This window comes from Leptosomus discolor, chromosome 24, assembly GCF_034619465.1.
Source record: "Leptosomus discolor isolate bLepDis1 chromosome 24, bLepDis1.hap2, whole genome shotgun sequence".
In the NCBI taxonomy this organism is placed as follows: domain Eukaryota; kingdom Metazoa; phylum Chordata; class Aves; order Leptosomiformes; family Leptosomidae; genus Leptosomus; species Leptosomus discolor.
The window spans coordinates 8,544,181-8,571,244 of record NC_141414.1 but is presented as its reverse complement, the minus strand read 5'-3'; the positions used below and the strand labels follow the sequence as shown (position 1 = coordinate 8,571,244).

Here is a 27,064-nt window from a genome sequence, read left to right as displayed (position 1 = left end):
CCCGCAGGCTGGCCGCGTCGGGGCCTGGCGGGCAGCAGGCCTGCGCTCGGAGGAGCCCGGCCTGCCCTGGCGCGAACCGGGATGGCTCCGCGCAGCAGCCTCCGCAGAGCTCGCCCGGTCGCTCTCCTCAAATCATGCATAACGTCTCGTTGAGCTGAAACGTCCGTTTATTTAACAGCAGTAATAATTTAAAATTATAAAAACCCTTTCAGTGTTGAGCGTCAGAAGGGCGAGGTTACAAAGAAAAATAAACGGGACTCGAGGTGGGGAAGGGAAGGGCAGTGGGGTCTATTGGAGAGTTCATGTTTTCAGCGACAACTATCGGCCCTCCCCAGCGGGAGATCCTGGGAGGGAGGCAGTATCATTTTAAAGACTTCAATCTCCAAAGCAGAAGAGACAGTATCCAAGGGGAGGAGGAGGAGCAAAAGAAGTAAAGAAAGGAATCGCAAATTCAAAACCATACAAACAACCTTTCCATCGGGAATGGCGACCGCCAGCCCAGCACCTCGGTCTCCTGCGGGGCGCAGCAGCCTCTCACTGCAACGGGTACAAGTCCACGCGGCAAACGGGTGTTTTTACTGACAGACGGAGCTCTCGCCCCCATCACAGAACTCGAGGCTTCTCATCTCTGAAGGACCCAGAGTCTCCGCGTCTTCAGAACTCAAAAGGGAATTCGGGGGGCGCTGCTTCCCCCCTGCCACCCTCCCCTCGCTCTGCTCTGGAAGCCCCTTTCGTTGCTCGCGTTGGCTGGGGAGGGAGGGAGGACAATGGAGAGGGCCCCGGGGACAGAGGGGTGGATTAAGATTCATGAGTTGTTCGATGAGTTTTCGTTACTGGGTGAGCTGGAGGAAGAGGAGGAGGAGGATGACGAGAAGTTCATCCCCGTGAGTCCTGGGGGGTTTGTGGCAGTGTTTTGTCCACTCAAGCTTTTCCGGCACACGGGACACGTGTCGTGCTTTGGGGAGCAGACAGAAACAAAACAAGAAATACGGGAAACAGGATTAGAACCACGACACAGGAGCAGCACTCGAGGAAAGGGCCAGGATGGCGCTCCTTCCTCTGACCAAAGGCTGCTCGTCCTTAGGCCTCATCACGGAGGTAGGACAACATTTACGGAGGAGAACAGAAAAAACACCCAAGTGCTACAAACCCCAAGCCCTGACTCAGAGGGCACTGACCTGTTCCAGCCAAGGGACTATACAGCTGTTGTGGAAGAGGTGATTGCAAGGTAACTGCCGGACATTTTCACCCACTGTATAGTCTTCTTTACACACCGGACACTCCAGCCCAGAATCTATCGCCAAGGGAACGCAAACCACAGCTGAGCGGCGAAGGACACAACGACACCGAGAGCACCCGACGCGGGATCCCGTCACCTGCTCCCTTCCCCCCCTGCGGCTCCGTCCCTGCGGGGGAAACCTGTTGCTCTGCAGTTCCTGCCGCCGTCCCTCCGCCCCTCGCTGCCCTGCGCTCGCTTCTCTGTTCCCTCCCCTCCTGCTCTTTCATCTCTGTCCACGCTGAACTTCTCAGACCCGTTTGCCTCCCCAGGGCAAAGCCATCCAGCCTACGCGGCTCTTCCTTTGTGCGAGTGTAACGGAGCAACACACCAGCTTTCTGCCCCCTTTGAAACGCTGCAGGCCTTGAAGGCACTAGCGGACACAGTCCCCAGAAAACGTTAAACAGAGCGTTCGCAGAGCTCCTTGTGAGCGACTCCCTGGAGGAGACACACGCACCTACGTGTTCCTGCGCGATCTGTACGGTGGGGAGCGCCTGGATCTTCTCTTTGTCTGCTGGCGGCGGCCCAGTGTTTTCAAACTGATTTAGTAACTGCAAAAACAACAGGCCCCAGAAGGCAGATGTGAGCTCGGCAGCACAGAGCACGTCGCTTTAGTGAGCCCGGGCGCCGGAACCCCGCACCGCCCGCGCCGCAGACCTGGTCTCCCGCTCCTGCCCCCTCAGCCGCTCGCCCCGCCGCGCCCCAGCAGCTGCCGGCGGTTTTGCAGCACCGCGCCCGAGGACGGGAGGCGCCACCGCAGCGCCGGCCTCACCTGCGTGATGATGGCGTCCAAGCCGTTGGCTCCCCACGCGTAGTCCATCGGATTCGAATGCAAGACCCCCCTGGGAGAACAAGCACAACAATGAGACTCGGCCGGGAGCACGAACAAGAGCGCTGCCAGGCAGAGCAGAACGCGCTCCAACTCACCAAGGACCCAGCCCTAGATTCGGGATTGTTGTAGGTGCAATAATGCCATTGACCAGCTGCTGGATAATTCTGGAAGACAAGAAAACCGGGGCTACGTAAGGAGGAGCGTCTGCTGCCTGCCAGCCCAGACACCCGGCGTGGAAGGAGCGGCCGAGCGCTGCCGCGCCGTCGGGGGAAACGGGACAAGGCCCCGTGGGAGAGCAAGGGCAGGGCTCAGGAGCAGCCCCGGAGCGCCCGAGGGCCAGCCAGCTCCCAGCACCGCGGGACAACGGGGCTCCCTCCCCCAGAGCCCGGCGGCCGCGCTCACCCCTCCAGCGTGGGGACTCCCTCGTGCCTGCCAGCGGCACGGCGTGTGGCCAGGCGGGCCCGGGGCTGCCTCGCGCCGTATCGGTGCCGAGACTGATGCTCCCGCTCCCGCCGGTTCTCAGAGTCCCTGTTGTCTTCCGACTGCGCGCCGGCCCCGAACGGGAACTCGAAGCTGTCATCGAAGATCCCGACGGCAAACTGGCCGTAGCCCTGCGGCAAGGTGAACAAGTGCTGATCCACGTTCTGGGAGGGGGAGAATCCAGAGAACAGACTGTCAGAGAGAGGAACAGCTCTTGGCTTCACGCCTGGCGTCTCACCAGCCCTCCGACAGAGCCGTCCCTTCGGTGCCCAGCAGCTCAGGAGCCTGGGGGACCCAGGTGGAGCAGCGCACGCTCAGAAGCAGCTCAGTGAGGAACAGACAGACCGAAACAACATACGAAGGGAAGAAGTCACTACAGCTTCCCTCGTTTCTCTTTAGCGGCTGCACGGAACCGCTGCCTTTTCAGCTGAGGCTACTGCACAGCAACTCACCCCGACAGCTCGCAGACCCCAGCTCAGCCCCCCCCCAGCAGGAACAAGCCACAAGTGATGGTCCTATTAAAAACACGCAGCAAGAACACGACACGGGGAGATTTCAGGAGCAGCGCGTGGCTGATGTTAACATCTCCTTTCCCAAACTTTGTCATCACCCGGGGAACACTGAAACAACGTACTGGTGGAGAAATACTTCAACTCAACGGCAAAGCAGAAGGCGTTGGGAGAGACAGAGGGGACTCGCTCACCTCAAAAGGATGCCTGCTCTGGTCACTGCCTGACGTGGAGGAGCTGGTCTCATTGTCAGCGTTCCTGCGAAGGACCAAGAGCACCGGTAAGCCTCGGAAGGGGGCTCCGAAAAGACCTTCCCAGCAGAGGGGAGCGAGGGACTCGAGTCTGACAGGAAAGGCAGACACGGCGGCGGCTCGGTAGCAGCACGCAGGCGGTGACCGGATCTCTGCCGCGCAGAGCCAGCGCCCGAAGGGCCCGCAGGGGTCTGTGGCCTTCCCCGCCGCCCCAGGGCAGGGTCAGCTCCGCACAGAAAGCAGTCTGCCCTCAGCTGCCGATTTTCTAATTGTCCATTATCAATTCTCATTTTTGCCTCCCTGCAGCCTTTGTTTTCCCACACCTTCACCCTCCCTCCCTCCCCTGGCAGATTCTGATGTCATGAAGCTACAGAGAAGTGACAGAACCACGATGTCAAGCAAGGATTCCCTGCACAGCCCACCTCAAACGAATCAGCGAACCCTCTGGAGCACCAGCAAGAGAAGACTTAAGGTACAGACCTGTCACTAGGACCCAAACACGCTTAAGTCTAATCCTGAATCAAAGGAACTTCGCTATTGCAGAGGCACGTGACCAAACAGGACAGATTATTGGGAAAACTCTTAACGCTCTCAGGCCTCTGCTCTCAGAGAGCTGCAGGAACGTTTACTGCTCCGTCCCCAGGCCCACGCTTTGAGGTTCACGGGACTGAAAAGCCGAAGGTTCAGCGATTGCGCGACTCTACCAAGGTCCCGGCAAATCACCAACAAGGTTCGGATCAGCCAGGACAGATTTTCAGCCTCTACGGTTGGCGGGGTCAGACCAAACGCCACCTCGTCAGCACAGAAACCTCACCCTGTAAAGGCCGCCCCCCTCCGCAGGCAGCGTCCGGCGCGGCCCCTGGGCGGCTCGGCGCGTGCTGGCACCCACCGCCCGCCCGCCCGCCGCCCGCCCTGAGGCCAGTCACAGCCCAGGGCCGGCAGACACGGCCGAGACAGTCGAAGACATTTCTCCTCCTCCGGCCTGTTCCACGCAGCCAGCGAGCCGTCCCCCGCCGAGTCAGCAGCGCAGCACGTGAGCGCAGGTCTCGGCTGCTCCGGAGCGGAGTCCAAAGTCTCGCTCCAGACGTTTCGCCGCCCGCACTCACAGCCGAGTTACTAAATGACGCGCCCGTGCGCTCCCCGCTCCACAGAGGCCCCTCTCAGGGCGTTATCTCTGCCCTGAGGGCTCAAACCCGCTCAGAGCTACCACGTGCCGCCGGGAAAACCTCTCCACCACTTCTCGTCGTTTGTTTTAAACTGACCCATTCCTCCCCCCTTCACCAGACACGCATGACACGGCATTCCCACTGCCTGCAGAGGCAAGCTAGGCCAATGAAGCAGTCCCTGCCCGTAGTGAGGAAGGGCGAGCCAAACATTGGGCAGAAGTACCAAGAATGGTGTATTTGGTATCCAACATTGCCTTTTAACTAGAAAAACGAAAAGAGCAAAGCAGACCGAGTTCACTCCAGCAACAGCCCTTGGGGCAGTGCCTTACCTCGGCTCTTCAGGAAGTTCTTCAATAAAACCAGATTCACACCGCGGGCAAATATAGTCCTACGGGAGAAGAAACACGGAGTGAGAGCAGAAAGCGGCACGTCAAAGCTGCAGAGCGCCTTCAGGGTGACGGGGCGGGCGAGCCCTGCAGCCCATCACCCCACGGGCCACGATCAGGGCCGAAAGGACCCCAGACCACGGCCACGCGCCTTCGCCCGGCCAGGGGGGCACATCGTTAAGCCTGCGCCTGTGTGGAACAGATTTGGGCAACAGCAATTAATCCCCAGTGGAGACACAGCACTAGAGAACGTCTGGTGTAGCTTCGGGTGAAGCGAAAGCAAAACCACCGGCCTTCCCAGAAAAGCAGCCCTTGAACAGCCGCGTGTTTTGGGGGCCTTCCCCTGCCCCCCTCAAGGGGCCAAACGGCCCCAGTGAAAGAGACCAGGAGGGAAGTGCGGCAGGGGCCAGTCGCAGCGTCGCTGTGCTCCGGCCGGGCTGGACGGACGGCTGTCACTAACGCAGTCGGGGCTCCCACCACCCGGAGGTCAAGGAGACACAAGAGGGTCATTCTGCAGCGCACAATACCGGAATTTTACACTCCCACGCTCAAGGCTCGTTACAGAAAGCTGCTGCCACCCTTTGACACTGCAGCCTGGCTACGTTGGAACAAACAGCCTGTGGCGCAGGAGCAGGACTCCTCAGGAGTTTGCTACAGTCACTTTTCCTCACAGCGCCTGGTGTCAGTGAAGAATTCGTTCTCCACGACCCCCCTGTCGTAGCGAGCAGCAGCCCAGAACGCTCAGGATCGTGGAAGGAAATTACTTCACCTCTCAGCGCTCGAGAAGCAGCAGCCCACGCCGCACCGCTGCGTCAGGCGAGGAAGCGGCAGACTCCGACCCTAACCCCAACCACGGCTGAGGCGGAACTGCCACCGCAGGCAAACACCGCCCCTCGACACCCCGCGCTGGCAAAGCCAGGCTCAGCGTGGAAGAAATTGAAGAGCTCCTAAAAATAACGCCACTTCCCTTTACTACTGCTACGTCCGGATTGGCACGGGCCCTTGGACAAAGTCGAGGGATGCCCCAGAAGAGGAGGGGGCGGCAGCCCCGCGGGCTTGCTCCGATAAGACATCTGGGATCGCTCCTCCAGCCGCTGCAGGAACACCTGATAAGGGCCCGGCACAAGGCCGGCACGCCAGCGACCCCCTCAAGGCTGCCTCTGCCTGCCCGGTGAGATAAGGGAGCAGCAAACACCAAGGCCTCGAAACAGGCCGGGAGAAGCTGCTGCTCCCTGTCCCGCGCAGGGCTCCCGAGAGCCGCGGTTGTGAAAGAACCGGGTCTGCGCGATCCGCACAACGGTTGGTTTCGACAGCGTTTCCACACCATCCGAGTTCTTCTCAAGGTTGGCTGCCAGCGCACGGGAGCTGCTGTGTCAGACCGACCGCCGCTGCCTTTGACACCCCCCAGGCCCGGCTGACGTCCCGCCAGCGCCTCTGGGGTGACCGATGCTGGCAGCCGCGCACGACTCACCCCGCGCGACTCTCCAGCTTAAGGGAGGCGTTTTGTGCGCGCTCACAGACAGCTCCGAGCGCCGGGATCAGCAAATTCCTCCGCAGCTGGGACAGCACAAACGTCAAAGGTTGTTGTTTCTCGGGCGGCCTGAATCGCTCCTCTGGCGGCGGACGCTACGGTCTGCACTCAGCGAGGGAAAGCCAACGAACTCAGACCCCCAAAACAGGTTCAGAAACCAGGAATTAACTAGACGCGAAGCAACAAAAGCCGCTGCCCGCTCCCTGCCACGGGTCCCCACCGATGGGCCCTGCTGGCCCGGCCCAACACAGGGTGTTCAAACAAAGAAGAAACGACCGGCATTTCTAGGTTACAGCCTCCAGCTCCTGCGCCACTTTCTCCAGCCCGCCGACGTGCGCAGCAGGGGCATTATCAAGAATTTTGTTCTCACGCTTAAACACACGCCATGAGATTTACCAGCCAGGCCTGCCCTCACCTGACCAGTAAGGCCGGCGGAGGGCGGAAGGACAAACAGCGCGTCACGAAACCAGACCGACGGCGAAGCCTCATCAGCCCCGGCAGAGACCCCCGCGCTCACAGCCTGGAGACCTTTAAAACTCAACACACGTTAACCAAGAGCGACGCCTTATTCCAACAAGACGCCGCGAGAAGTGCCAGGACAAACAGAGCCAGGCAGGACCCCCCAAATGGCGCCCAACGCCCCACAGCACTGGGCAGGCGACCGACAGGAAACCTCGCCGCGACCCACAGCGACGTTTCAGCCAGTTCCTCCAGCCAAGGCTCGTCCCTGCCCACACCAGGAAAACATGACGCCTCGCAAGCCGGGGCTTTACCGGGCGATTAACGCCCGTCTGCTCAGGCGCTGTGCCCGGCCTACGAGGCACTTCTGCGCTAGCGACCGGGGACGGGGCGCACGCGCCATTCCTGCCCTCGCTACGCCTCAGACATTATCACCCGCGAAGCTGTTCCCGTTCTCCTTTAAATCCTACTGGAAGAGACAAAAAAGAAACCCCCTCGTTACCCCGCGCTCGCTCTGCACAACGCCGGGCGGTAACGGCACCCCGGCCCGGGGGTGTCACACCACTTCAGCCCCCCGCAGACAGCGGGGCGAGCAAAGCCCGGCGCTGGGCCGGGAAAGGGCGGCTGCAGGGGGGGGGCCGCCGCCCCCCCCCCCCCCGCCCTGAGGCAGGGCCGCTCGGGGGTCTCCCCCTCTCCTCGCAGCACGGCTGGAGGCCCCGCAGACAGCCGCGCCGGGCCCCCCCTCACACCTCCTCGGTTGGTGAGAGCGCACAGCTCCCTCCTGCCGCCCCCGGCTGCTCCCCCTCGGCCGGGGGCGCCCCGGTTCCCCTCCCGCAGCCCCCATCTCCTCGCCCCGGCCCCCTCCAGCCCCTCCTAACCCCCCCTGTACCCAAACCGCCACAGACAGAGCCGCCCGTGCCCCCCGGGCCCTCCCCCCCGCCCCTCCTAACGCGTCCCCCGCCGCACCCCAGGGCCCCCCAGGCCTCACCCCCACGTGCCCGGCCCGCCGGGGCTCCCCCCCGCCCTGTCCCACGCCCCCGGCTCCCCCACCCTGCACCGGGCCACGGCCGGGCCCCCCCACCCCCGCTCACGGGCAGGCGCGGGGCGATCTCGGCCGAGCAGCAGTGGCAGAAGAACCGTCCCGGCTGCGGTGAAGCCTCCGCCATCTTCCCACCCCCCCCTCCCCCCCCCCTCAAAGGCCGCCTCACCTCGCCCCGCCCAGCGACGCGAGGCGGAGGCCGACGGCGGCCGAGAGGGGACAGGAAACCGCGCAGGCGGCAGAAACGAAAGGGCGGGGCGAAACTGCGATGGGGCGTGGCCTATTGAAGGGGCGTGGCTTGTTGTTTATAAAGGAGGCGGGCGCAGCCGCCATTACTCTTTCGGGCCGGGGGTGAGGGCCGGGCGCTCGAGTCTCCGGTTTTGGGGCCCCGGGCTCCCGGCCCTCACCCCCGGCCCACCGTACCCCAGGTTTGGAGGCCTGGAGAGCTGCCCGGGTCCTCCAGGCATCTCACGGCCTGGTTAGGGGAGGCTGAGTGAGGAGGAGGAGCGGGAGCTCCTGGGGAGGAAGAGCTGGAGCTGAGACCTCCCTGGGCTTGTGGCCATTCCCTGGCTTTTTAAAATAAAATTGTGGGAAAGCGGCTTTAAAATTCCAGCTTGAACACTGGTTTCTTTTTTTAAGAGAGGTGGGGAGGGATCGAGCCTGCTGCACGTGCGGAAAAAGTGAATTTTCCAGTGAAAATCCAGAGATTTGCTTAAAGTCACAACAGCCACGAAGGAACGTGAATGCTCTGTTTCAGCAAAAATGTCCCCAGTGGGGGGTTTCCCCTCGGTTCTCCCTGCGGGTGCTGGAGGGGTTTTGGGGGGTGGCAGATGAGGTCTCTGTTTTTCAGGGTTCCTTCCCTGGCTGAGCAACTCGGGGCGACCCGGGGATGAGCCGGGGTCCAGGCGCGGCCCTGCCTGTGGAAACCCCCCACGGGGCTCGGTTTGAGCCTGGCCCGTTCCCGAGGCTGCGGCTTTTGGGGGAGCGCGGGGTCCGCACGGCCCTCGCCGGGGTCCCTGGCACTGGAGGTCGGTGCTTTGGGGTTCTGGGGTGGCGGGGCTGTGGGGTATGGGGGTCTCTGGGTGGTGAGGCTGTGGGACGGTGAGGTTTTGGGGTTTCTCTGGGGTTTGGGGGTGGCAGGGCTGTGGGGTGCCCCCAGCCCCTGGCACCAGCCCCGCTTCCAGCAGGTGGCATCTTCAGCCCAGGTTTTGCGGCTCTTTCGGGTGACAGCGCTGGGTAGGGAGTGGTGGAGCAGCCCGGGTGTCCCGGAAAGCAAATCTCGGGGACGCTCCCTCCGGAGGTCTCCCTGCCCCATCGCTGCTGCTGGAGGGGGCGTGGGGGACAGGGGATGGGGGCGCGATGCTGTAAACCGGGCGTCGGGGGGGAAACGGCCGGCTAGCGGCTCGGTAACCATCCGTGACTTGTGGAAGGGTTTGGTCGTTGTGTGGAAATTGCAACTGCAGGACAAATTTGCCGTCGTTTAGTCGCTGGTTGATGATCGCAGCCGTTGATAAGACACGTTAGCAGTTATTTACAACCGATGAGGAAACTGCTACCGAGCCCTGCAACTCCTTTATTCGGGAGGTGGGTCTAGACAGCCCGGCGTGGCCCAGCCCCGGAGCCAGACGGAGCCCGGCTGCCCGCAGAGCAGAGCCCGCGGCCCTGGCCGGGGCATTTCACACCCCGGAGGGAAGTTCCCTTCCACGCCGAGGACGTGGATGCGTTTCTCCTTGCCCTGTTTCACGGTCGGAGGACAAGTTGCCACTTGATCAAATGGGAGCCGGGTGCCTGTGGGATGGGGAGGGAAGGATCCGGCTCCACTGACTTTGTCCCTCTGGAATTCCCTGACGCAGGAGCTGCAGAAGCCGAACGTGGCAACACTCGTCGGGATGCAAATGGCAACGGATATTAATGCACGTGGAGATAAGGGCGGGCAGGGTGGCCTGCAGCCTGCCGCCCCGACCCCTCCAGCACGCAGCAGTTGAGAGGAGCCTCCCGCCTCGAGCCCCTCGGCTGATGGGATGTGTTTGTGGAGGGAGAGGCGGCTCAGGGCGAGTACCCTCTGTGGCAGGACCACCTTGTCCCTGGGCTCGGGGAGCGCGTGTGGCTCCATGTGACAGCGGTGGCTCCGCTGGCACTCGGCCCATGCCCTGCGACCCGCAGCCTCCAGGCCCACGGCGAGTCCCCTGCCCGGACCTCGTCCCTCCGCATCCCGAGCGTGCAGAGGGGATCCCACGCGAGAGCCCATCTCTGAGGCTTGAGGCAGCCCCGTGCCCTGCCTTGAGCCCTGTCCGCTGTCCCTCACCACAGGGGACATGGGGGTGCCTGGGCAGATGCGTCTGTCTCTGCCATCGCTCTGGCGGGGGCTGCGCACCCCAGGAATCGAGATTCTGGACTTGGCTGTCCCCTGCTCGCTGCCTTCAGGGGAGCTGGGTCTGGTCAGGAGCACATTTGAGTCACCCTGGGAAGAGAGCGGCCAGCAGGATTTTCCCACGGTGCAGCAGAAAGCAGCAAACTGCACCCTCTCCTGAGAGGACTGACGAAGAGGTGACACCTCCCGAATTAGTATCGATTCATCGTTAGGCAGAGCCTGCTCCCCAGGCAGCCGGGCGGGCAAAGCGGCTGTACCCACTCAGGGAAAGCGGAAGGGAAAGGAGGAGGGTTCTGGCCAAAGGCAGCGGAAAATATCCTGGGCCCTTTGTTGTCCAAGGGGATGGGATGGCGTAGGAATGCTCCTCCAGCAGCTCTCAGTCACGATCCCCCTGGGCTACACTTCAGGGGGGGACACATGCCCCTCTGCCATCCCTGACCGGGGCTCACAGGAGCCCTTGGGATCATTGGACTCTGCCACAAGATCTGCGGGCGTTCGGGAGCAGAGGCGGCGCGGGTCTGGTGGGCCCCGCTGTCGGCCGGGGCTCGGCGTGGGGCCTGGCCGGGGCTTCGCAGAAAGGCCAAAAAACCCTGGTGCCACTCCGGACCGTGCCGGCATCAGGCGGAGGGGATCAGCGGGTGCCATGTGGGAGCCACCCGAGGCCGTGGTGCCCCACACTGTGATGCCACCAGCCCTGGGGTGGGCAGCGTTCCCGGCAGCCGGTGCGGATGCGGCAGAGGTTAGTCAGGGCACCGCAGGCGGTTCCCGTCGTGCCCCCGTGGCCAGCACCGGGCAGAGGAGCCCGTCACCGGGGCCAGCCCCACGCCGGCGTGTCCCGCAGGGAGCACTGAGGGCTCTTGGTGAATCCTGCCGGTTTGCTGACGCCGGATCTGCAGCGCGCGGATAACCCCAGACACGGGGGTGTTGCTGCCCGCAGCCGTGGCGTTGCACGGGCGTGTTGCCGATGGCGCTCCCCCTCCGCCGGCGCCGCGCTCCTGGTGCTCTGCTGAAGCCTGGGGTCTCTGCCTCGCCGTGTCTCCTGTTGGCGAGCACGGGGGGATGGATGGCGACACTTACAGCGGGGCCTGGCTTCCCCCTCCGGCCCCACACGCTGCTGCCTCGCAGGGCCGGGGGCAGCCAGCGCTTTTGGCAGATCCCGGTGACTTTGGGTGCAGCTGCCAACTCCCTGGAGGCCCCAGCCAGTCATTTTCTAAAAGGTCTTGGCCTCTGGGGCCTGTGCTCTTCAATAAAGAGGTGGCTGCAGCTAAAGCCCCCTCGCTGCCAAGCTCTCCAGCCCTGGCCATGCCAGGCGGGGGTGCCGGGGGCAGCTCTGAGCATGGGCTCCGTCCCAGGCTCTGCCTCGAGCCCTTGAAAGCACAAGCACCTCCTGGAGCTGGAGCAGCTTTCCAGCACGGTTCCTGCCAAGTGAGAATAACTGGTGCAGCTGGTCTCCCCGCTCCCCTCCACCCCACATTATATATAATTGCCTATTTTAATTAATAAATTGGAGGCCACTCAAAGGAAAGCGGCAAGATTTGTTACAAACACTGCAGGGATTGTCTGCCAGCCCTGAGCCAGTCATGTCACGGCGGATTTGAATCGGTTTCCCTTTGAATTCACTTGCAGACAGATGAGGAGATTTACATCCCCCACCTCGTCTCCCCCAGCCTTGCACCTCCGGGCTGCAGGTCCGGATCCTGCCCCGGCAGTTATCCCGCAGCTCCTGATAACCTGCGAGCAGCGGGCGCGGGCTGAGCCCCGTCCTCGCCACCGCCACGCCAGCCGGCTGTGAGCTCCCGGCTGGCTCGCTGCATGGCTCTGACCTCCTGGACCCGGGGTCTCACCAGCCGGCAGGGGCTGGCAGCGGCGCGGGGCGCGGTGCCCGCATCTCATAGCACGAGCTGTCCTGCTGCGCCGTCCCGGTGGGGACCCCACCTCCTCCCGGAGCCGTGACAGCGCAGGGCTCAGGGGAAGTTCAGGGTCTCGGGGGACTGCTTTCGGGCTCCACCAAAAATTTCCCTTTTTCTTTTTTTCTTTTTGGATTCTTTGCTTTTCTTACGCTTGATTTAAACCATTGTTTTTCAAGGGAAATTTTAATGTGAAAAACATGTTTTGTTTTTCTACTAACTGCAAGCCTGGGCTATGCAAGCAACCAAGCTCTGTTTGATGAGGGCTGTGGGGCGGACGGGGGCTCTGCGGCGGGACGTGCCCTGCAGCAGCTCTGCCCTTCGCTGGCCGAGCCTCCAGCTGCTGAGAGATGGGGCCCGGGGTCCCGTGGGGCTGCCAGGCTGGTGGGCCAGGGGTGCCCCCGCCCGGCTCGGCTCAGCCTCGGCCCCGGTGGCTGTCATCATCGTCATCGCAGCTCGTAGCGGAAACCTCCTTCTCCCGGCGAGGGCTGGTGCTGCGAGGCCAGACTGTGGGAACGGTGTCGGCATCTGCGGCCCCGTGCAGGATCAGCCCCTCTGGTGGCTCTGTCGGACGGGTTCTCCCCGACTCGGAGGGGCCGGGCTGGGCCCTCGGCGGGAGGGTCATGGTCAGCCCTCGCTTGCCGCGCCACCGGTGCTGTGCAGGACCGCCGCTTGCCTTTGCTTCCCCAAACGCTGCCCTCGCCCTGCGCATCCCACGGAGCCCCAGGCCCGTGCGCTGGGGTCCATCAGCGCCCGTGCCCTCGTCTGTCGGGCCGACAGCGGGACGCGGCTGCAGGGGCTGCGGCCGGTGGTGGGGTCAATGGGCAGAATGAGGCCGGCGTCGCCCACCCCATCCCGCGCCGAGCTCTGTCCACGACGAGTGCTGGGCTGTGGTGGCGCGGGGCTCCAGGAGCACTCTGGAGAAGACCCCCTGGGTAGGAAGGTGGAAGAAGTGTCCTCAGGGGCAAGCGGAGTCTGCATCCTCCATCTGGCCGGTATCAGAGGAGGGCGGCCAGCAGCCCGGCTGTCCCGTCTGGATAACCAGCACGTTGGTCCCGGACCAAAGTCCTGGTGCCGCTCTGCGTCCTCCAGCTTCACCTCTCCGAGGAGCCAGAGAGGCTGTAATGGCCCAGGAGGTTTTAGCGACTCTCAGCTCCTCTGGACCCAGTTCAGCCCCACACGATTTCATTATGTTTTACGGAGCTGCCAGCTCTTCCCTCGAGGCTCGGTTTGGTCCTTCCTTCCACCGCGGCGGAGGAAGCATTTACACTGGGGAAACCGCACGGCCGGCCCGGCCGCTGACTCACGGCTTGTTTACACGGCGTGCCCGTGAAAGTTACTCAGAGAGGTGTCACGCGTGGCAGAGCCCGGCCACGCGAGCCCGGAGACCCGGCAGCCGCTGCAGCTGCTGTGGGGACGGGTACAGAAGGCACGGCTGAGCCGGGGGGCGGTGGGCACAGAGGGCGATTCCTGCTGCAGCTTCCCCTGCCCTGGTGGCTTCCCGGAGGACGGAGGCACGCCACCGCCGCTGCTCCCTCGGCGTGCGTGCACACGGGTGGTTGTCCTGCGTCATCCTACTCGGGAAGGGGGAGGCACTCGGTGTGGTGGGGAGCGACCCTGGCAGCAGCGCGGGGCTGTGCGGGACTGGGCGGCAGCGGGGAGCCCCGCTCTCCTTCCTCCCCAGCCAGAGCCGTGTCCTGGGCACAACTGGTGCCTTCCCATCCCGCTCGCAGTGCACCCGGCTCGGACTGGACGTCGGCGGGTGCCTGTGGCTTGTGCAGGCGTTTGGAGCTGCCAACACGAGCCTCGCCGGCCGCGGTGGAGCCCTGCTGACCCCTCGCCCCGGCTCCCCCTGCGGCTGCCCCCCGCGAGGCTCAGACAGCCATGCGGGCACAGGATCGTTTTGTAAGGAACTCATTAGGGCAGCTATAAATCTGTGTGCACAGGCAGGAGAGATGGAAACCAGAGCCAGCTGCAGGCCATAGACAAGAGACATCTGTTCTTCCACCGAGAGGGGAAACGCACTTCGTCAGATCCAGCTCCTTCTCCTGGGCCGGGCAGCAGGGTCCTGCGGGATGGGGCAGGACGGGCCAGGACATCCCTCCTGCCTCCCGGCTCTGGCCGCTGCTTTCCCATGTCCCAGCCTTCCCTCTCTCTTCTCCACGCTGCTTGCACCTCCTGGCTCCATGCACCGGCATTTCCCTTGCAAGGACAGAGCCCAGAGCATCTCCTGTCCAGCTTGGGGCAGAGCTGGGGACACTGGTTCCGAAGATGCTTGGAAGAGAAAAGGCGTTGGACGAGCTGGCTCTTGCTGGGGGCAGACAAAGCCCTGGAGAGTGGGAGGACAGTGCTGCAGAGGGGAGGGAGCAAACCCGCCCTGGGATGGTGCTTCCCGCAGCTCCCGGCCCTGCAGCGTGGGGGGCGATGCCAGGTGCCAGCAGCAGGAAGGGGGTCTGGGTCTTCCCCCAGGCACCCCCCGAGGCCTGCCAGGACCACCACCCCAAGGGAGAGGCGTGGAGCGGCAGCAGCGAGGTCGGGGAGCAGCTCACGCCTGGCTGAGAGCCGCCCTGAGGGACTCAGGGGCTGGGTGTGCGGAGGGGCCGCGGGCAGCAGAGCAGAGCTGGGCTTTCGTTAAGCCTTTGACAGGGCGCCTCATGAAATCTTATCCGGATAATTAAATCCAATTGCCTGAGATATGAGCGCTTTTACAATACTCTGAAAACTGGCACGGAGAGCATCAGCAAATGGCAGGGAGTCGGGCTGGGGGGGCTGCAGGAGGGGGCGTTTAACCTCTTTCCTGCCGGCGGCCTGGAAGCCGAGGTCAAGGGCGCGTTGATGAACTGCCCGGCGAGGCTGCGCTAGGAGCCAGAGCCCCCCGCCCAGCGCGGAGGGGACGGGCACCCTGTGAGAAGCCGTCTCGCAGCCTGGGCGTTCGCAGGGCGCAGTCGGGAAAGGCATTAGCAGGATCTGAGTTTGATCAGGAGTCAAACAGGCCGGGTGATCAGATCTGGAGGGGCAGGTCTTGGGAAGATATGCAAGCCTCCCGCCCCCCTGCCCTCCCCACATGCAAGCTCTCCCGCCCTGCCCTCCTGCATCTGCACAAGTGGAAGTGTCCCAGGAACATGAAACGATTACTCGGCGAGGAGAATCCAGCTCAGCACTTCTTGGCATTTGTTCACGGCTTTTCATCTTCAAAGCTCCTCGCAAACATTAGCTAACTAATCCCTGCAACCTTCCTGTGAGATAGTGCAGGATCAAGCAGAGGAGCATTATCTCGCCGCAGCAGATGGGGAAACTGAGGCACGGAGCGGTGACGCTGCTGCCCCGGGGCGCGGGGCGAAGCTACGTGTCAGCGCTGGGGTGGAGTGTGGTCGGCCGAGCCATCGAGGTGCGGATCACGCCGCTCCGCCACTCTCTCCCCAGCACTGGTGATGCGGCCGTGAGCCAAAAGCATCTCTGCGACTTACCCGGCTGGAGCCATGAGGACACAGCGGAGAAAATCCAGCCCCAGGGCCAGAGCCGCCGGCAGCAGCCCCGCACCTCGAGGGGCAGCTCCCCACCAGGGCTGAGGAGCCGGTGCCTCCCGCAGCACCGGGGCCGTGCCTTCAGCTCGCGTCTCGCACCGGCGGCTCGCCACGTGCTCTTGGGGATCCTTGTGGAGAAGGAAACTGAGGCTCGGGTCGAGCTTCGCCCAGTTCCCCCTCGCTGGGTTCACACCGTGCTCTAGCGCTGGCCCTCGGCAGATCTCGAGCTGGCCCCACTGCACCGAGCGCGGGTCCTGTTCCCGGGGGTTTCTGGGTTCCCGTGGCCCCACGGTGACGCCTGAGCTTGGGCAGCACCTTGGGCTGCGGAGCCCCTGGCCGGCAGCCCCGCTCCCCCGGGCGCTGCTGGGGCGTTCGGCAGCATCTCCACTTTCACGGGAGAAACTCGGGCATCCGCTGCGACAGGAGCGTAATGGGGCCGGGATCGCTTCGCTCTGAGGGGAAAACGGTGACCAAAAGACATCCAGGGACCTGCCCGAGGCCGGCCAGCGGATCCACACCATCAACACGAAACCTCTGCTCTTTTGCCTGTGCCCTGACCCTGGGCTCTGCGAGAAACACTTCTCAATTGAATGTCTTGTTGCAAATTGCAGCTCTAATTGGTTTAGCAGAGTTTAATTAGCCTGAACTGATGAGAGAGGCGAGATTCCCTCCTTAAAGGAGCCCAGCAGCTCAGGAGGAGAATGAAGCAGCCAGGGGTTTGGGGGGGAGGATGGTTGGCTCTTGAACCTCAGCCCGAAATCTTGCTGCAGCCTGAACCATGGCGGGACCCAGCACAATACCAGCACCCAGACGGAAAGGTCAGATGTGAGGCTGCCATTCACTACGGCTGCAAAGAGCTCCTTTGTCCCTGCTCCGGCTCCTCCTGCCACCCCCAGCCCCCTGCCTGGCCCATGGGCTCCTTTGATTCTCCTGGGGTGCCGCCGCCATGGCGAGGCCGGTTCCTCCGCGGTTCCCAGCCCGGTTCCTCTCCCGTCTCGCTCCGCGGGTGCTGCCGGGGCCGTTCATGGGAGCGGAGGGGAGCGGGGCGGCAGCATCGCCCCGCGTGCGGCAGACTGGTCGGTGGAGTTTTGCTCCCAGCTTTGCTTGAGAACCAGCCTTGGTCCCCACCTGAGGCATGACCGCGGGCGCTGCTCCCCTGCCCCACGGCAGGATGGCGCTTCCCAGGGCTGCTGGAGACGGGGCAGGGGGCAAGCAGAGCCCCCGTCACGGCTTTGCTGGGAGCAGGGCTCTGAGCCCCTGGGCACCAGCAGGCCTTTGCGAGGCGGCACCGAGTTACGCTGGCTCGGGGGAAGGAGCCGGACCCGCTTCCCTCCTGGCCTCCAGGCTCCTCCTGCCCTGCGTCAGGCGAAGCGGGAGCCCAGCTGCTCCCTTCCAGATGCGGCAGCGCCTGCTGCTCCGGAGCGAGGTCTGACCCCTTCCCTGCCAGCGCCGGCCGGTTGTGCAACGCCACTCGCAGCCAGGGAAAATCCCTCCCTGGCCTCCGCAAGCTCCTCTTGCGTCCTGGAGCATGTGAGCGAGTGCATCACCACCCGCTCGCTCATTGAAATCCAGCTCGGGGATTTGGCTCCCCAGCCCTCTGCCCTTACATGGGCAATCGCTCTGAGGCCGGCAGAGCGAGCCAGGGGTCATGCTGGCCAGGAACGGGGACAGGGACGGAGAAGGGAGCAGCGCTGCCCAGCCTGGGGCCAGCAGCACGCTGGGAGCCTGTGCAGCTGGAGGCTGCCGGCTCCATCCTTCCCCCCCAGGACAGCAGACCCTTCACTGTCCCTTGTGATGTTGTTCCCTGCCCCATACACACACTGTCTGGAGGTACCGTGGCACTGCAGGGCCCAAGAGCTCCTACACCAAAGCCCGGTGGGTTTACACCAGTGCCACCTGGGGGAAAACCCCAGCCCTCCCCATTCCTACCCACTCTCTGGGAGTGCAAGGGGCTGTACAGGGAGAAGGTGGGGAAGATCTACCTTGGTGGAGGGCCAGCCCGCTGCTCTTGGCTGGGACTCGTCCTTAGGACAGAGGGAGGGATGGGGACGTGGTGGTGTCAGCGGACACAACTGCTCTGCCTGCGCTGGCTCCTGGCATCGCACCCTGCTCCCCCTCGGTCGTGGGACCCGGGCTGCTCCCTGTCTCACTAGACCAAAGCTGCATCCAGCCCCATCCCGCGCCAAACCGAGCTGCTCATGCTGTGCTGGCACCAGCTCGGAGCGAGGAGGCTGCTGCTGGGCCGGAGGGGTGGTGCAAGGTCCCCCGGGCCCTCCGTCCGGGGCCCCTCTCCTGAAAGAGCCCGGCTCAGTTCTGCCGAAAACATGACCTCAGCTGAGGCCAGTGCAAAGGGTAAAACGTTCCTCAGCTGCACGGCCAGGGGATGGACACAGTTCACGGGGCTGGAGAAGGCCCCTGGGCTGCAGCAGGAGGAGCGGGGACAGGCAGTGAGCCCCACATCCCCAGTGCTCTGCCCGGGGAGTGGGGTGATGGATGGGGGACCCCCCTTGCCAATGGGTGGGTGATTTCTGTGTGGTGGCACCAAGCAGGGAGCGAGGCCTGGCGATACTGGGGAGCCTGACCTGCCTTTCCCTGGGCTCCCCGCAGCCTCACGTCCCCCCCTGCCCGCCCCATCCTGCCGGGACCCCCCTGAAGCCTGGCAGCGCTGACAGAGCTGTGGTTCCCCAGCACAAGCTGGGCCGTGCAGGGTCTGGCATATGTTCGGGAGCCGGGATGGAGCAGCCCTTGTGCTGATGGGGATGTGTGGGGAGGACAGTGACAGTGCATGTCAGGGGAGAACGTCCCCCCCAGCTCTTCTCCCTCCCCTCGCACGGCTTGCCCAGTGGTGCCTCAGTTTCCCTAACGGCGCCCGGCATTGCCCTGTGCTCGGGGAGCAAAGACGAGAGGAGCCCCAGGACACGGACCTCGCCACAGCTCTGCTGCCAGCCGGGGCTGCTGCGGGGAGGAGGAGGAGGGTGGGAGAAGGGAGACGGAGGGTTCATGCGAGGGGAAGGAGCGGCCGTGCTGAAAGGACAGGGTCGGGCAGGACCCAGGTCCCCGCGGTCCCCCGCGCCTCGGGCTCCGCCGGGGCCCATCTCTGCTCCCCGGCCCCTCCGCCGCCGCCTCCGCACCCTGAGCGCGGGGGGCACCCCCAGACGCCCCCTCCCCATCTCCATCGCAGTGCGCTCCGGCTGCGGGGCGCCGGCCCCTGCCCGCGCCGGAGGACACACGGACACCCCCCCCACCTCCCCCGCTGACACCCCCGCACCCCCACTTGCACCCCAGCTCTCAGCCCCCCGCACTTCCCCCCCCCCCCCCCCCTTTGCCCCCCAACTCCCACCCCCGCCCCGCTGCCCCCGCCCCCCGGCCGCCCCCCCCCGCCGCCGCCCCGCCCGGTGATTCACGCCGCCCCGCCGCTTTATAGCTCCGCCGGCCCCGCCGCCGCCTCACAGGCAACAGGTCGCCGGAGCGTCCCGGCCCCGTCCCGGCCCGTCCCGCCCCGGCCCGGCCATGCCGCTGCGGCTGGCGCTCTGCCTGCTCGCCCTCTGCAGCCCCGCCGCCGCCGCGCACGGTAAGTGCCGCCCGGGGCGGCGGGGGGTCCCGGCGGGGGCGGGGGGGAGGGTGGGGGAGCGCACCGGGACAGCCGCTCCCGCCGGGGCCGCTCCGCTCCGCCCGCCGCCCCGGGCCGTCGGTGTCGCCGCGCCCCGGCCCCACCGGCAGGTGCTTAGGGCAGAGGCGGCCCGGGCCGGGGTCGCGGTGCCGTTACCGGGCTGCCCCCCCCCCGCCCCCCCCCCCCCGGACGCTGCTGTCCCGTCCCTCCCGGCGGCCGCCGCCCCGGCCGGGTGGGTGCTGCCCGCGGGGCTGAGCTCTCGGCGGCAGAAATCCGTTTCACCGGCAGGCGCCGGAGTGCCCGGTGCTGGCGGAGCAGCGGCAGCGGCTGCTGCCCGGTGCCTCGGTGCCCGGCGGTGCCGCTCGGGTGGTCCCGGGCCCCCCGCTGTCCCTCCACCGGGCTCGGTCGCGGGAGCGAGTGCCCGGGGTCCCGCCGGCCCCCGCAGAGCTCCCGGGGCAGGGTCCCTCTCCCCAGGCCGGGAGGGGAGCGGGAGCGCCGGGCTCCGGAGCTTTTCGAGCCGGGCCAGAAGAACTGGGAACGGCAGCTGGTTCGTGATCTGGGTGTGGAGTTTGCAGCGCACACCCCTCCCGGTTCAGCTGACCGTGCTGGCAGCTCCTGTGGGTGCCTGGGAGGTGTCCAGGCTCTTTGGTAGCTGTTTCCTCGCAGGGGAGCCGTCCCGGTGCCCAGGCTGTCCGGGACCCCCGTCTGGCTCCCAGAGCTGCGGGGCCGTGGCCGCTGCTGCCAGCATCGGCTCTCCCGCGGCGGTGTTGGCGTTTCTGTCTTCCCCTCGCACGATGCCAAGCGTCTCCATCGCTCCTTGCCAGCGCGGGCAGGAGCTGCGCTCCCTGGATAGCGGCAGGTCGGGATGCCCCAAAGGAGAGGGGAGGCTCCCACGAGGCCCTTTGCACTGCTGTAGCCCCCGGGATCATGTTTGGCGTTGCCCCAGCCCGTGGGATTGCCGCTTGCTGCCTCACAGGATCGAGTACAAGTGCTCGAAGGCCCCAGGCAGGGGCATGATGAGTCCCCCTGGCCAGAACCTGGGTCCTCCAGCTGTGCTGAAGCGACGGGATAACCCTAAGGATGGGGCATCCCAAGGGCCCTGTGCTGGCCCCTCCAGCCTGTGGCCACCTCGCTCCACTCACAGGGCGGGTGGGCTCCATCCCTCTGCCCGGGGCATGTCCCTGGTCGGCATCCCTGCACCCTGGCACAGCTTGGGAGGTGGTGGGTGTCCCGCTGCTGCCGGCCAGGGCTGCGCCCCAGAGACCAGACACGCGGGCAGGGGGTGTGTGGACCCATCCTGCTGCCGAGGGATCGCTCTGTGCGTGGTTGTGCCCACGGGCAGCAGTTGTGGAGCAAGCACGGTCCAAAGCCAGGACACAGCTCCTAGGGAGCTTGATACCATGGGGGAACTGGGGCCACGCAAAATGGGCTTGAAAGAGCGATTGGACAAATCCATAAACCCACTGATGGCAGAGGGGTGTTGGCCTGGTTGATGGTTCCAGAGGTGTCCAGGCCACTGGTTCCCTCAGCCCGAGGGTTTGCTCCATCCATGGCTGCCCCACGGAGCTGTCTCTGGCTGTAGCTGGGCTGGGAGCCCCACCAGCCTTTGGCTGAACCAAAACTGGGTGCGTGGGTGGGAGCAGGGGGGACACCTGGGATCTGAGGTGGGTGCTGACTCTGCTTTGGGGCAGGGTGAATCCCTACTTTGGAGGGGAGCGACTCCAGCCTGGCAGTGGCAGGATCCGTCCCTTCCCCCATCCCTCCCTCACATCTTTAGCCGTTTAACAAACCTCAAATGCAGCTAATGAGAGCAGAAACCCAAATAAGCGTCAGAAGAGGCTGGTTTGCAGAGGCGGAAATTGCAAAGGAATCACTCACAAAAAAAAAATATAACTGATTCGCTCGTGGGGTTAAGGAACAAACAGGCTTTTGACTCAGAGGGATCCGATGCCGCTGGGCTGGCCCCGTCCCAAGGGCTGTGTCAAGTGCCCTGTTCTCTGGCCGGTGGCTCAGAAGCTCCTCGCAGAGGCCGTGGGTGTCAGGCCCCTGCGCCGCAGGGACGGTCCCTATCCCTCCGTGGGGCTGCTGGCGCACGCCGGGGGATCCAGCCCTCGCAGTGCAGGGGCCCGTCCCCCCTGGGCTGGAGCCTCCCCTCTGCGGGGTCAGGCAGGAGTTTGGCAGCGATGCAGGCAGGGCGAGGGGGTGAGCTGCAAGCCCAGATCCCGGCTTGCCGGCTGGGCATCTCCCGGAGCATTCCTTGCGTGTGCTGAGATAACTGGCGCGTCCCTGTGGTCCCGGTGCTGGGTTTGGACCGGGCTGGCCAGAGCAGCCCAGGGCGTTGGGGCGGCAGCGAGGTCACGGAGCTGCCGCGCTGTGCCGGGGCTGTGCGCAGCCCTTGTGCCCCAGGAGAGGCGGGAGCTGGCGCTCGGTGTCTTTAGGTTCCCCAACTCACCCCATGCTGGCCCTTCCCAGGCGCTGGTGTGGTCCCTGTGCCCCTGGCCCGCAGGCAGCCCGGCCACGGCCAGGGTCTTGCCTCCCTTTGGCGGTGGCCCAGTGCAGTGGGGACCCCTCACCCTCTGCCCTCTCCGCAGGTGGGATCTGCTGGCTGCAGCAGGGGAAGGAGGCCAAGTGCACCATGATCCTGAAGACGGGCGTGACGTGGGAGGAATGCTGTGCCAACGGCAACGTGGACGTGGCCTGGTCTAATTACACCTACCCAGGCAACAAGATCAGCCTGCTGGGCTTCCTGGGGCTGGTGACCTGCCACCCCTGCAAAGGTGAGCACGGCTGTGGGGCGAGTGGGCTGCTGCGGGGCTGGGCTCTGCTCGGGGAGGATGCTCAGAGCCCTGGGGAGGATGCTCGGAGCCCGCAGCTCCGGGTGAAGCAGCAGCGATGGGGCTGGGCTCCCCCACACCAGGCAGGGCTCTCCCGTGCCCTCCTGGGCTGTCTGGGGCAGCACAGGGACCCCAGGGGCCGCTGACCCCATGCTCCTGTGGCTCTGGGGTGGATGCTGCCATGGAGCCAGGGCTTGTGGGACAGCCTCCGTCCCTGGCAGCTCTCGTTTTGTGTGTATTTTTGTTGCTCCTCCTGTGGAGCGGGATGTGTGACCTGGGTCTTGGCCGGGCAGCCCGAGTGCAAGGAGTCGAGCTGGGGCTCCCTCTTCCCCGGTTAACTCTGCTGTGCCTGGGGCCTCCCGCCCCTGCCCTCGCCAGGTCTGCTCAGAGGGAAACTTCTAAAGTTTTTTTTCAAGGAAAAAAAGATCTATTTCTTCCCCTCTGCTCCCCCTTACTCCTCCCAGCGTGTGTGTGAAATGGCTTTATGTAACGGGCAGTTCCAGAAGTGGAAATTCTCCAGCTGTGAGTTCCAGCCCCGCCAGATGTTTTGGCGTGCGCCAGAGGCACGGATCCCCCAGTCGCACTTGCGTGGCCGTGTGAGAACATGCTCGAGGACCTGCTGACCGCAGTAGGCAGGAGCGGGTCTTTGGAAGGTCATTTTGTTATTTGCTTAAAGCAGGGGGGGAAAAGGGCTCTTAACGAAACTGCTTTTTCCAGCCCCTCTGCACCCCCCGGTGCTGCCACCCCAGCTGCTCCTCGGCCCTGTCCTGGGGTGGCTTGGGGCTGCACCCTGCGAGATGCTGGCCCTGGCTGTCTGCCCCATCTCCCACCGTGGGCTCAGCCCTGCGGCGGCCGGGCAGGTTGTCCCTGCTCAGCAGGTGCCGGGAGCACCGGGACCCTCTCCAGGGGCTGGTGGGGGAGCGTGGCTCCCCTGTGCCTGGGGCAGAGCGTGGTGGGGGTGGGCAGCCCTCATCCTGGGGGTCTGGCCTCACCTCTCCGAGGAGGCTGGAGGACGGGAGAGGGCTGCCAGTGGCCACAGGCTGTGGCGAGGGCTGCAGCTCCTGGGGCTTGTCAGGGTCAGGGAGCAGGACCTTTGCTGAAACGGCCCGGGAGCCTGGCCGGCACGTACACCGCGACTCCCCACCCTTCAGAAAGCCCCTGCCTGTCCCATCCAGATGGAGCTGGTGCTGCTCCCCACCGGGCTCCAACAAGCCGGAGGCCTTGGAAAAGGGCGGATGAGACGAGCTGTGCTCCGGCTCCCGGGGCTCGCGGGGCCGGGAGAGGTTACTCCAGGATACAGAGGCTGCAGCCACCAGCCCTGCGCCAGCAGCCGGGGCGGCCGAGCCCCGCGGGAAGGTGCTGGCCAGACCCCGGGGGCTCTGCAATGGGTCCCTGGTGGGATGGCGAAATTCCTGGCTCCAGCTGTCGGGGACACGGTGTCCCCCCCAGGGACACGGTGCAGGGAGGGGGGCAGCCAGGCTGCGGGGTCAGGGTCACGAGTGGAAGGTCCAACCGCCTCCCTGCTTTGCTGAGATGGTCGGGATGGACGGACCCCGCTGTGTCCGCAGCAGCGTCCCGGAGCAGAGAGGGATGAGGGTCCCGCTTGCTCCGGCAGCCCTGGGGAGTGGGGCCAGGCCTCTCTGTCCTGGGGTCTCATCCCTGCGGCTTTCCACGGGGATGCTGCCGGGGCTCAGCCTCCCGCTCTCCCCTTCCCTTGGACAGGCCCCAGCTATGGAAATCGGAGAGCAAACCGGGAAAATGTCTCCCACCAGGGAATTTCCCCTGGGGAGAGCTGGGCCAAGCAGACTGGGAATTTCCCCTTCCTCCTCCTCCCCCCTCCCCGCTCTCTCCCAAAGTGACCCCTCTCCCGCAGGGAAATCCCCCTCTGTACCTCCTAGCAGCTCCCGGCCCACACCCTGTCTGCGGGAATCCCTCCTGCTCGGGGGTGAATCCCCGTCTCCGGAAGTTTCTCCATCCTGCCTGGCCTTCCTTTTCCTGGGTGCTGATGGGTCCCTGCCTCCGGAGGCAGCCCCGCACCGCCCAGCTCCCAGCATTGCCCACGTCCTGGGGGGCTCAGGGGGCAAAAGGTCCCTTTGGGGTGAGGGTGATGCACATGCCTGGGAGGGGGCAAGGGGCTTGCAGCCGCCCCAGCCAGAGCCCCTGTCCTTGTTGACTCCTTTGCCTCACCCCATGGAGGCACCAGTGTCCGGGATGGGCCCCTGCTTGTAGCCAGTGGCTCCTCTCCATCCCTGCCGGCGTGGGCATGGCGCTGGGTGCTGGCGGGACCCTCTGAACTCAGCCCCCGTGCTGGCCGGGAGGTGACCCGGGGGACAAAGCGACCTCCTGTCTGGGGATCTGGGCTCGCTGCTGCGCCCCGCTCTTGTGTTCAAGTCACGGAGGCCCGGAGCGAAACAGGGCTGGGTATTGTCTGGTGGAAGCAGCGTTCTTGATTGCCCAGACAACTTGCGAAGCCCAGTTCCTTCTGGAGGAGCGGGGGCCTTGTGGAGATAGATTTTCCATTGCACAAGGAAAAGAAATGTCTCCTTCCAAAAAATAAATACATGGAAATGAGTTAGCTGGTGCTGAGTGGAGGGCCGGGGCTCTGGCTGGGGCGAGTGCTGGATGATCGTGCGGAGCTCCAGCCAACGACCTGCTCCTTGGCGGAGCTGAGCAGATCCAGATGCTGCTCGGGGCGGCTCGGCGTCGGCGTGCGTGTTGTGACCCCGGGAGGGATTCCAGACCCCAGGGGCTGATGCTGGCCCCGTCCTGGTCGGTGCCACACTGCGGGGCCGTGGTGCTAGCCAGGCTGGGCAGGGCTGATCCCTCCCTCGCGCGGGGCAGCCGGTGCCGCGTCCTCACGTGCTGCTCCCCTCTGTCCCCAGAGAGCTGCGAGGGGGTGGTGTGTGGCCCCGACAAGGTCTGCAAGATGAAGCACGGGCGTCCCCAGTGCGCCTGCGCCCCGGACTGCTCCAGCCTGCCCCGCAAGCTGCAGGTCTGCGGCTCCGACGGCTACACCTACCGAGACGAGTGCGACCTGCTGACGGCCAAGTGCAGAGACCACCCCGACCTCGAAGTGATGTACCAGGGCAAATGCAAAAGTAGGTCCGGTCGTGCCCCCACCCCGTTTCGTCCCATCCCTGTCCCCCGTGGCGCTCGTGCTCCCAGCTCCACGTGGGACCGGTCCGAGCTGTGCCCGCCAGTCTGTAACCGGTGCCTGGCCCTGGCTGTGCCAGGGAGGGAGGGTCTGCCCCGGCGCAGGGCTTCGCCTGCAGCACGCGGGGCTCTGAGCCCGGAGAGGGGGCCCTGCCCTGCGGCCAGCCCGGCACTGATGAGTGCCGGCAGCCCCTGGCTCGCGGGGGAGTCGCATCCCTCGGCATCCCCCTTGCTGCGCTCCGAGCTGGCACCTGCCCGGTGCCACCGGCTGCCCAGGGCCCCGGCCCAGCCACCCCGGTGGGGACGCGGCAGCAGAGCCGCCCGTGATGCCGACGCAGCCTGTCAGTGCGACGAGGGCTTAGCCGTGAAGTGTCACTTACAAGCATCAGGCCCCTTTTTTCCTTGTTTTGTTAAAGCGAGCAGCAATCCTCCTTGCCCTGCCAAGAACTGTCAGAATTATTATGATTATTTTTGCCAGCCCTCCTCTCTGAAATGCTTTGCCTGTCAGGCTCTGGACTGCGCAGGGAAATGTGGGGCAAGAAATGTGAGTTGCGAGCTGGGAGTTGCAGATGCCAAATCTCCTTCCAATCCGGCAGGGGAAGCGAGGAAGGCGGAGGGAGGGATGGCGGCATTGCCAAGTGTTTACGGTGTCCGGCGAGCGCCGCGGGTCCCGCCGTGCCCCCACCGGGGGGTTGGCTGGCTGGGCAGACCCCCCCCGGGTTTTGCTGCGGGATGGGGGGTGCACGAGCCCCCCGCTCGGCACCAGCAGAGCTCTGTGCAGGGCCCGATCCTGCCTGCGCAGGCTCCCGCCGCCCCCGCGCACCCTCGCTCGCAGGGCTGGGACGGGTCCAGCGTGACCCTGCCCTTCTCTGGCCGGGGCGTGTGGCGTGCCGGCTGCCAGCCTGGCCGCAGCGGCCGCTGCTCCTCCGGCCAAGGCACCTGCGTGGGGCCGCTCGCCGCAGCCGGGTCCCCCCGCGCCAAGCCGGGCTCAGCCCCACACGCTCAGGCTCTGCAGCCGGAGATCAGCTCCCCCCGTGCGGCGACGCTCCGGCCGGGGCTGTGCCCAAGGGCTGCGGGGCCATGCAGTCCCTCGCACCCGGGACGTCGCCCTCTGCCAGCTCCCGTCCTCGGGAGCAGCAGCGGTGGGGGGGCTTGGGACCCTTCAGCTCCACTCCGTCCCCCAGTATCTACAGGTGGGAGGGGGCTCGAGGTGCCCGGGTTTCCCTGGGCCGATGCCTGCTGCCCGCCTGGGTCGGACGAGCCGCAGGAGGAGGATGGCTGTCCCTGGTCACTGCAGCCAGGGAGGCTCAGCCGCAGCCGCGTGTGCTTCCCCGCAGAGTCCTGCTCCAGCGTGGTGTGTCCCGGCACCCACACCTGCGTGGTGGACCAGACGGGCAGCGCCCACTGCGTGATGTGCCGGACGGCTCCCTGCCCCGAGCCCACCAGCCTGGACCATGCCCTCTGCGGCAACAACAACGTCACCTACCCCTCGGCCTGCCACCTCCGGCGGGCCACCTGCCACCGCGGCCGCTCCATCGGCGTGCGCCACTACGGGAGCTGCTCGGGTGAGTGGGGCGGCGGGGGGGAGCGGGCTCGGACCCCCAGCGCCCGGCTGCCCCTCGGGCCCGGCCGCCCCTCGCACCCCCCCTCACCGCTTCTCTCCCTCTCCTGCTCCGTTTCCAGCTGCGGCCAAATTCTCCCCGGAGACGGACAACGCGGAAGAGAACTACGTGTGA

At 65.3% G+C, this 27,064-nt stretch overlaps 2 protein-coding genes across 3 annotated transcripts; one reads left to right on the top strand and one right to left on the bottom strand.

Moving 5' to 3' along the window:
* Positions 1–149: 149 nt before the first annotated feature.
* Positions 150–8,056, bottom strand: RNF126 (ring finger protein 126). Of its 2 annotated transcripts, none has more exons than XM_086477512.1 (9): positions 7,982–8,056; positions 4,844–4,902; positions 3,292–3,355; positions 2,511–2,752; positions 2,204–2,272; positions 2,049–2,118; positions 1,734–1,827; positions 1,179–1,294; positions 150–955 (listed from the first exon to the last, which is right to left on the bottom strand). In XM_086477512.1, exons 1-9 carry the CDS (start codon positions 8,054–8,056, stop codon positions 806–808), a joined length of 939 nt encoding a protein of 312 aa, XP_086333638.1. In that variant the 3' UTR covers positions 150–805. The 2 variants fall into 2 exon arrangements, with proteins under 2 accessions (XP_086333638.1, XP_086333639.1); XM_086477513.1 differs by having other exon boundaries at positions 2,580–2,752.
* Positions 8,057–19,241: 11,185 nt separating this feature from the next.
* On the top strand, positions 19,242–27,064 carry FSTL3 (follistatin like 3). Its single transcript, XM_086477634.1, has 5 exons — positions 19,242–19,302; positions 21,933–22,118; positions 25,058–25,273; positions 26,666–26,893; positions 27,012–27,064. Exons 1-5 carry the CDS (start codon positions 19,242–19,244, stop codon positions 27,062–27,064), a joined length of 744 nt encoding a protein of 247 aa, XP_086333760.1.

Bases quoted from the DNA above. Each gene is read 5' to 3' on its own strand.
- RNF126 (XM_086477512.1), bottom strand. From the start codon at position 8,056: ATGGCGGAGGCTTCACCGCAGCCGGGACGGTTCTTCTGCCACTGCTGC. The intron at 2,119-2,203 runs GTGAGTTGGAGC...TTGTTCTCCCAG, and splicing joins AATCTAGGGCTGGGTCCTTG to GGGGGTCTTGCATTCGAATC. The intron at 1,828-2,048 runs GTGAGGCCGGCG...TTGTTTTTGCAG, and splicing joins TGGACGCCATCATCACGCAG to TTACTAAATCAGTTTGAAAA.
- FSTL3 (XM_086477634.1), top strand. From the start codon at position 19,242: ATGCCGCTGCGGCTGGCGCTCTGCCTGCTCGCCCTCTGCAGCCCCGCC. The intron at 19,303-21,932 runs GTAAGTGCCGCC...CCCTCTCCGCAG, and splicing joins CCCCGCCGCCGCCGCGCACG to GTGGGATCTGCTGGCTGCAG. The intron at 25,274-26,665 runs GTAGGTCCGGTC...GCTTCCCCGCAG, and splicing joins GTACCAGGGCAAATGCAAAA to AGTCCTGCTCCAGCGTGGTG.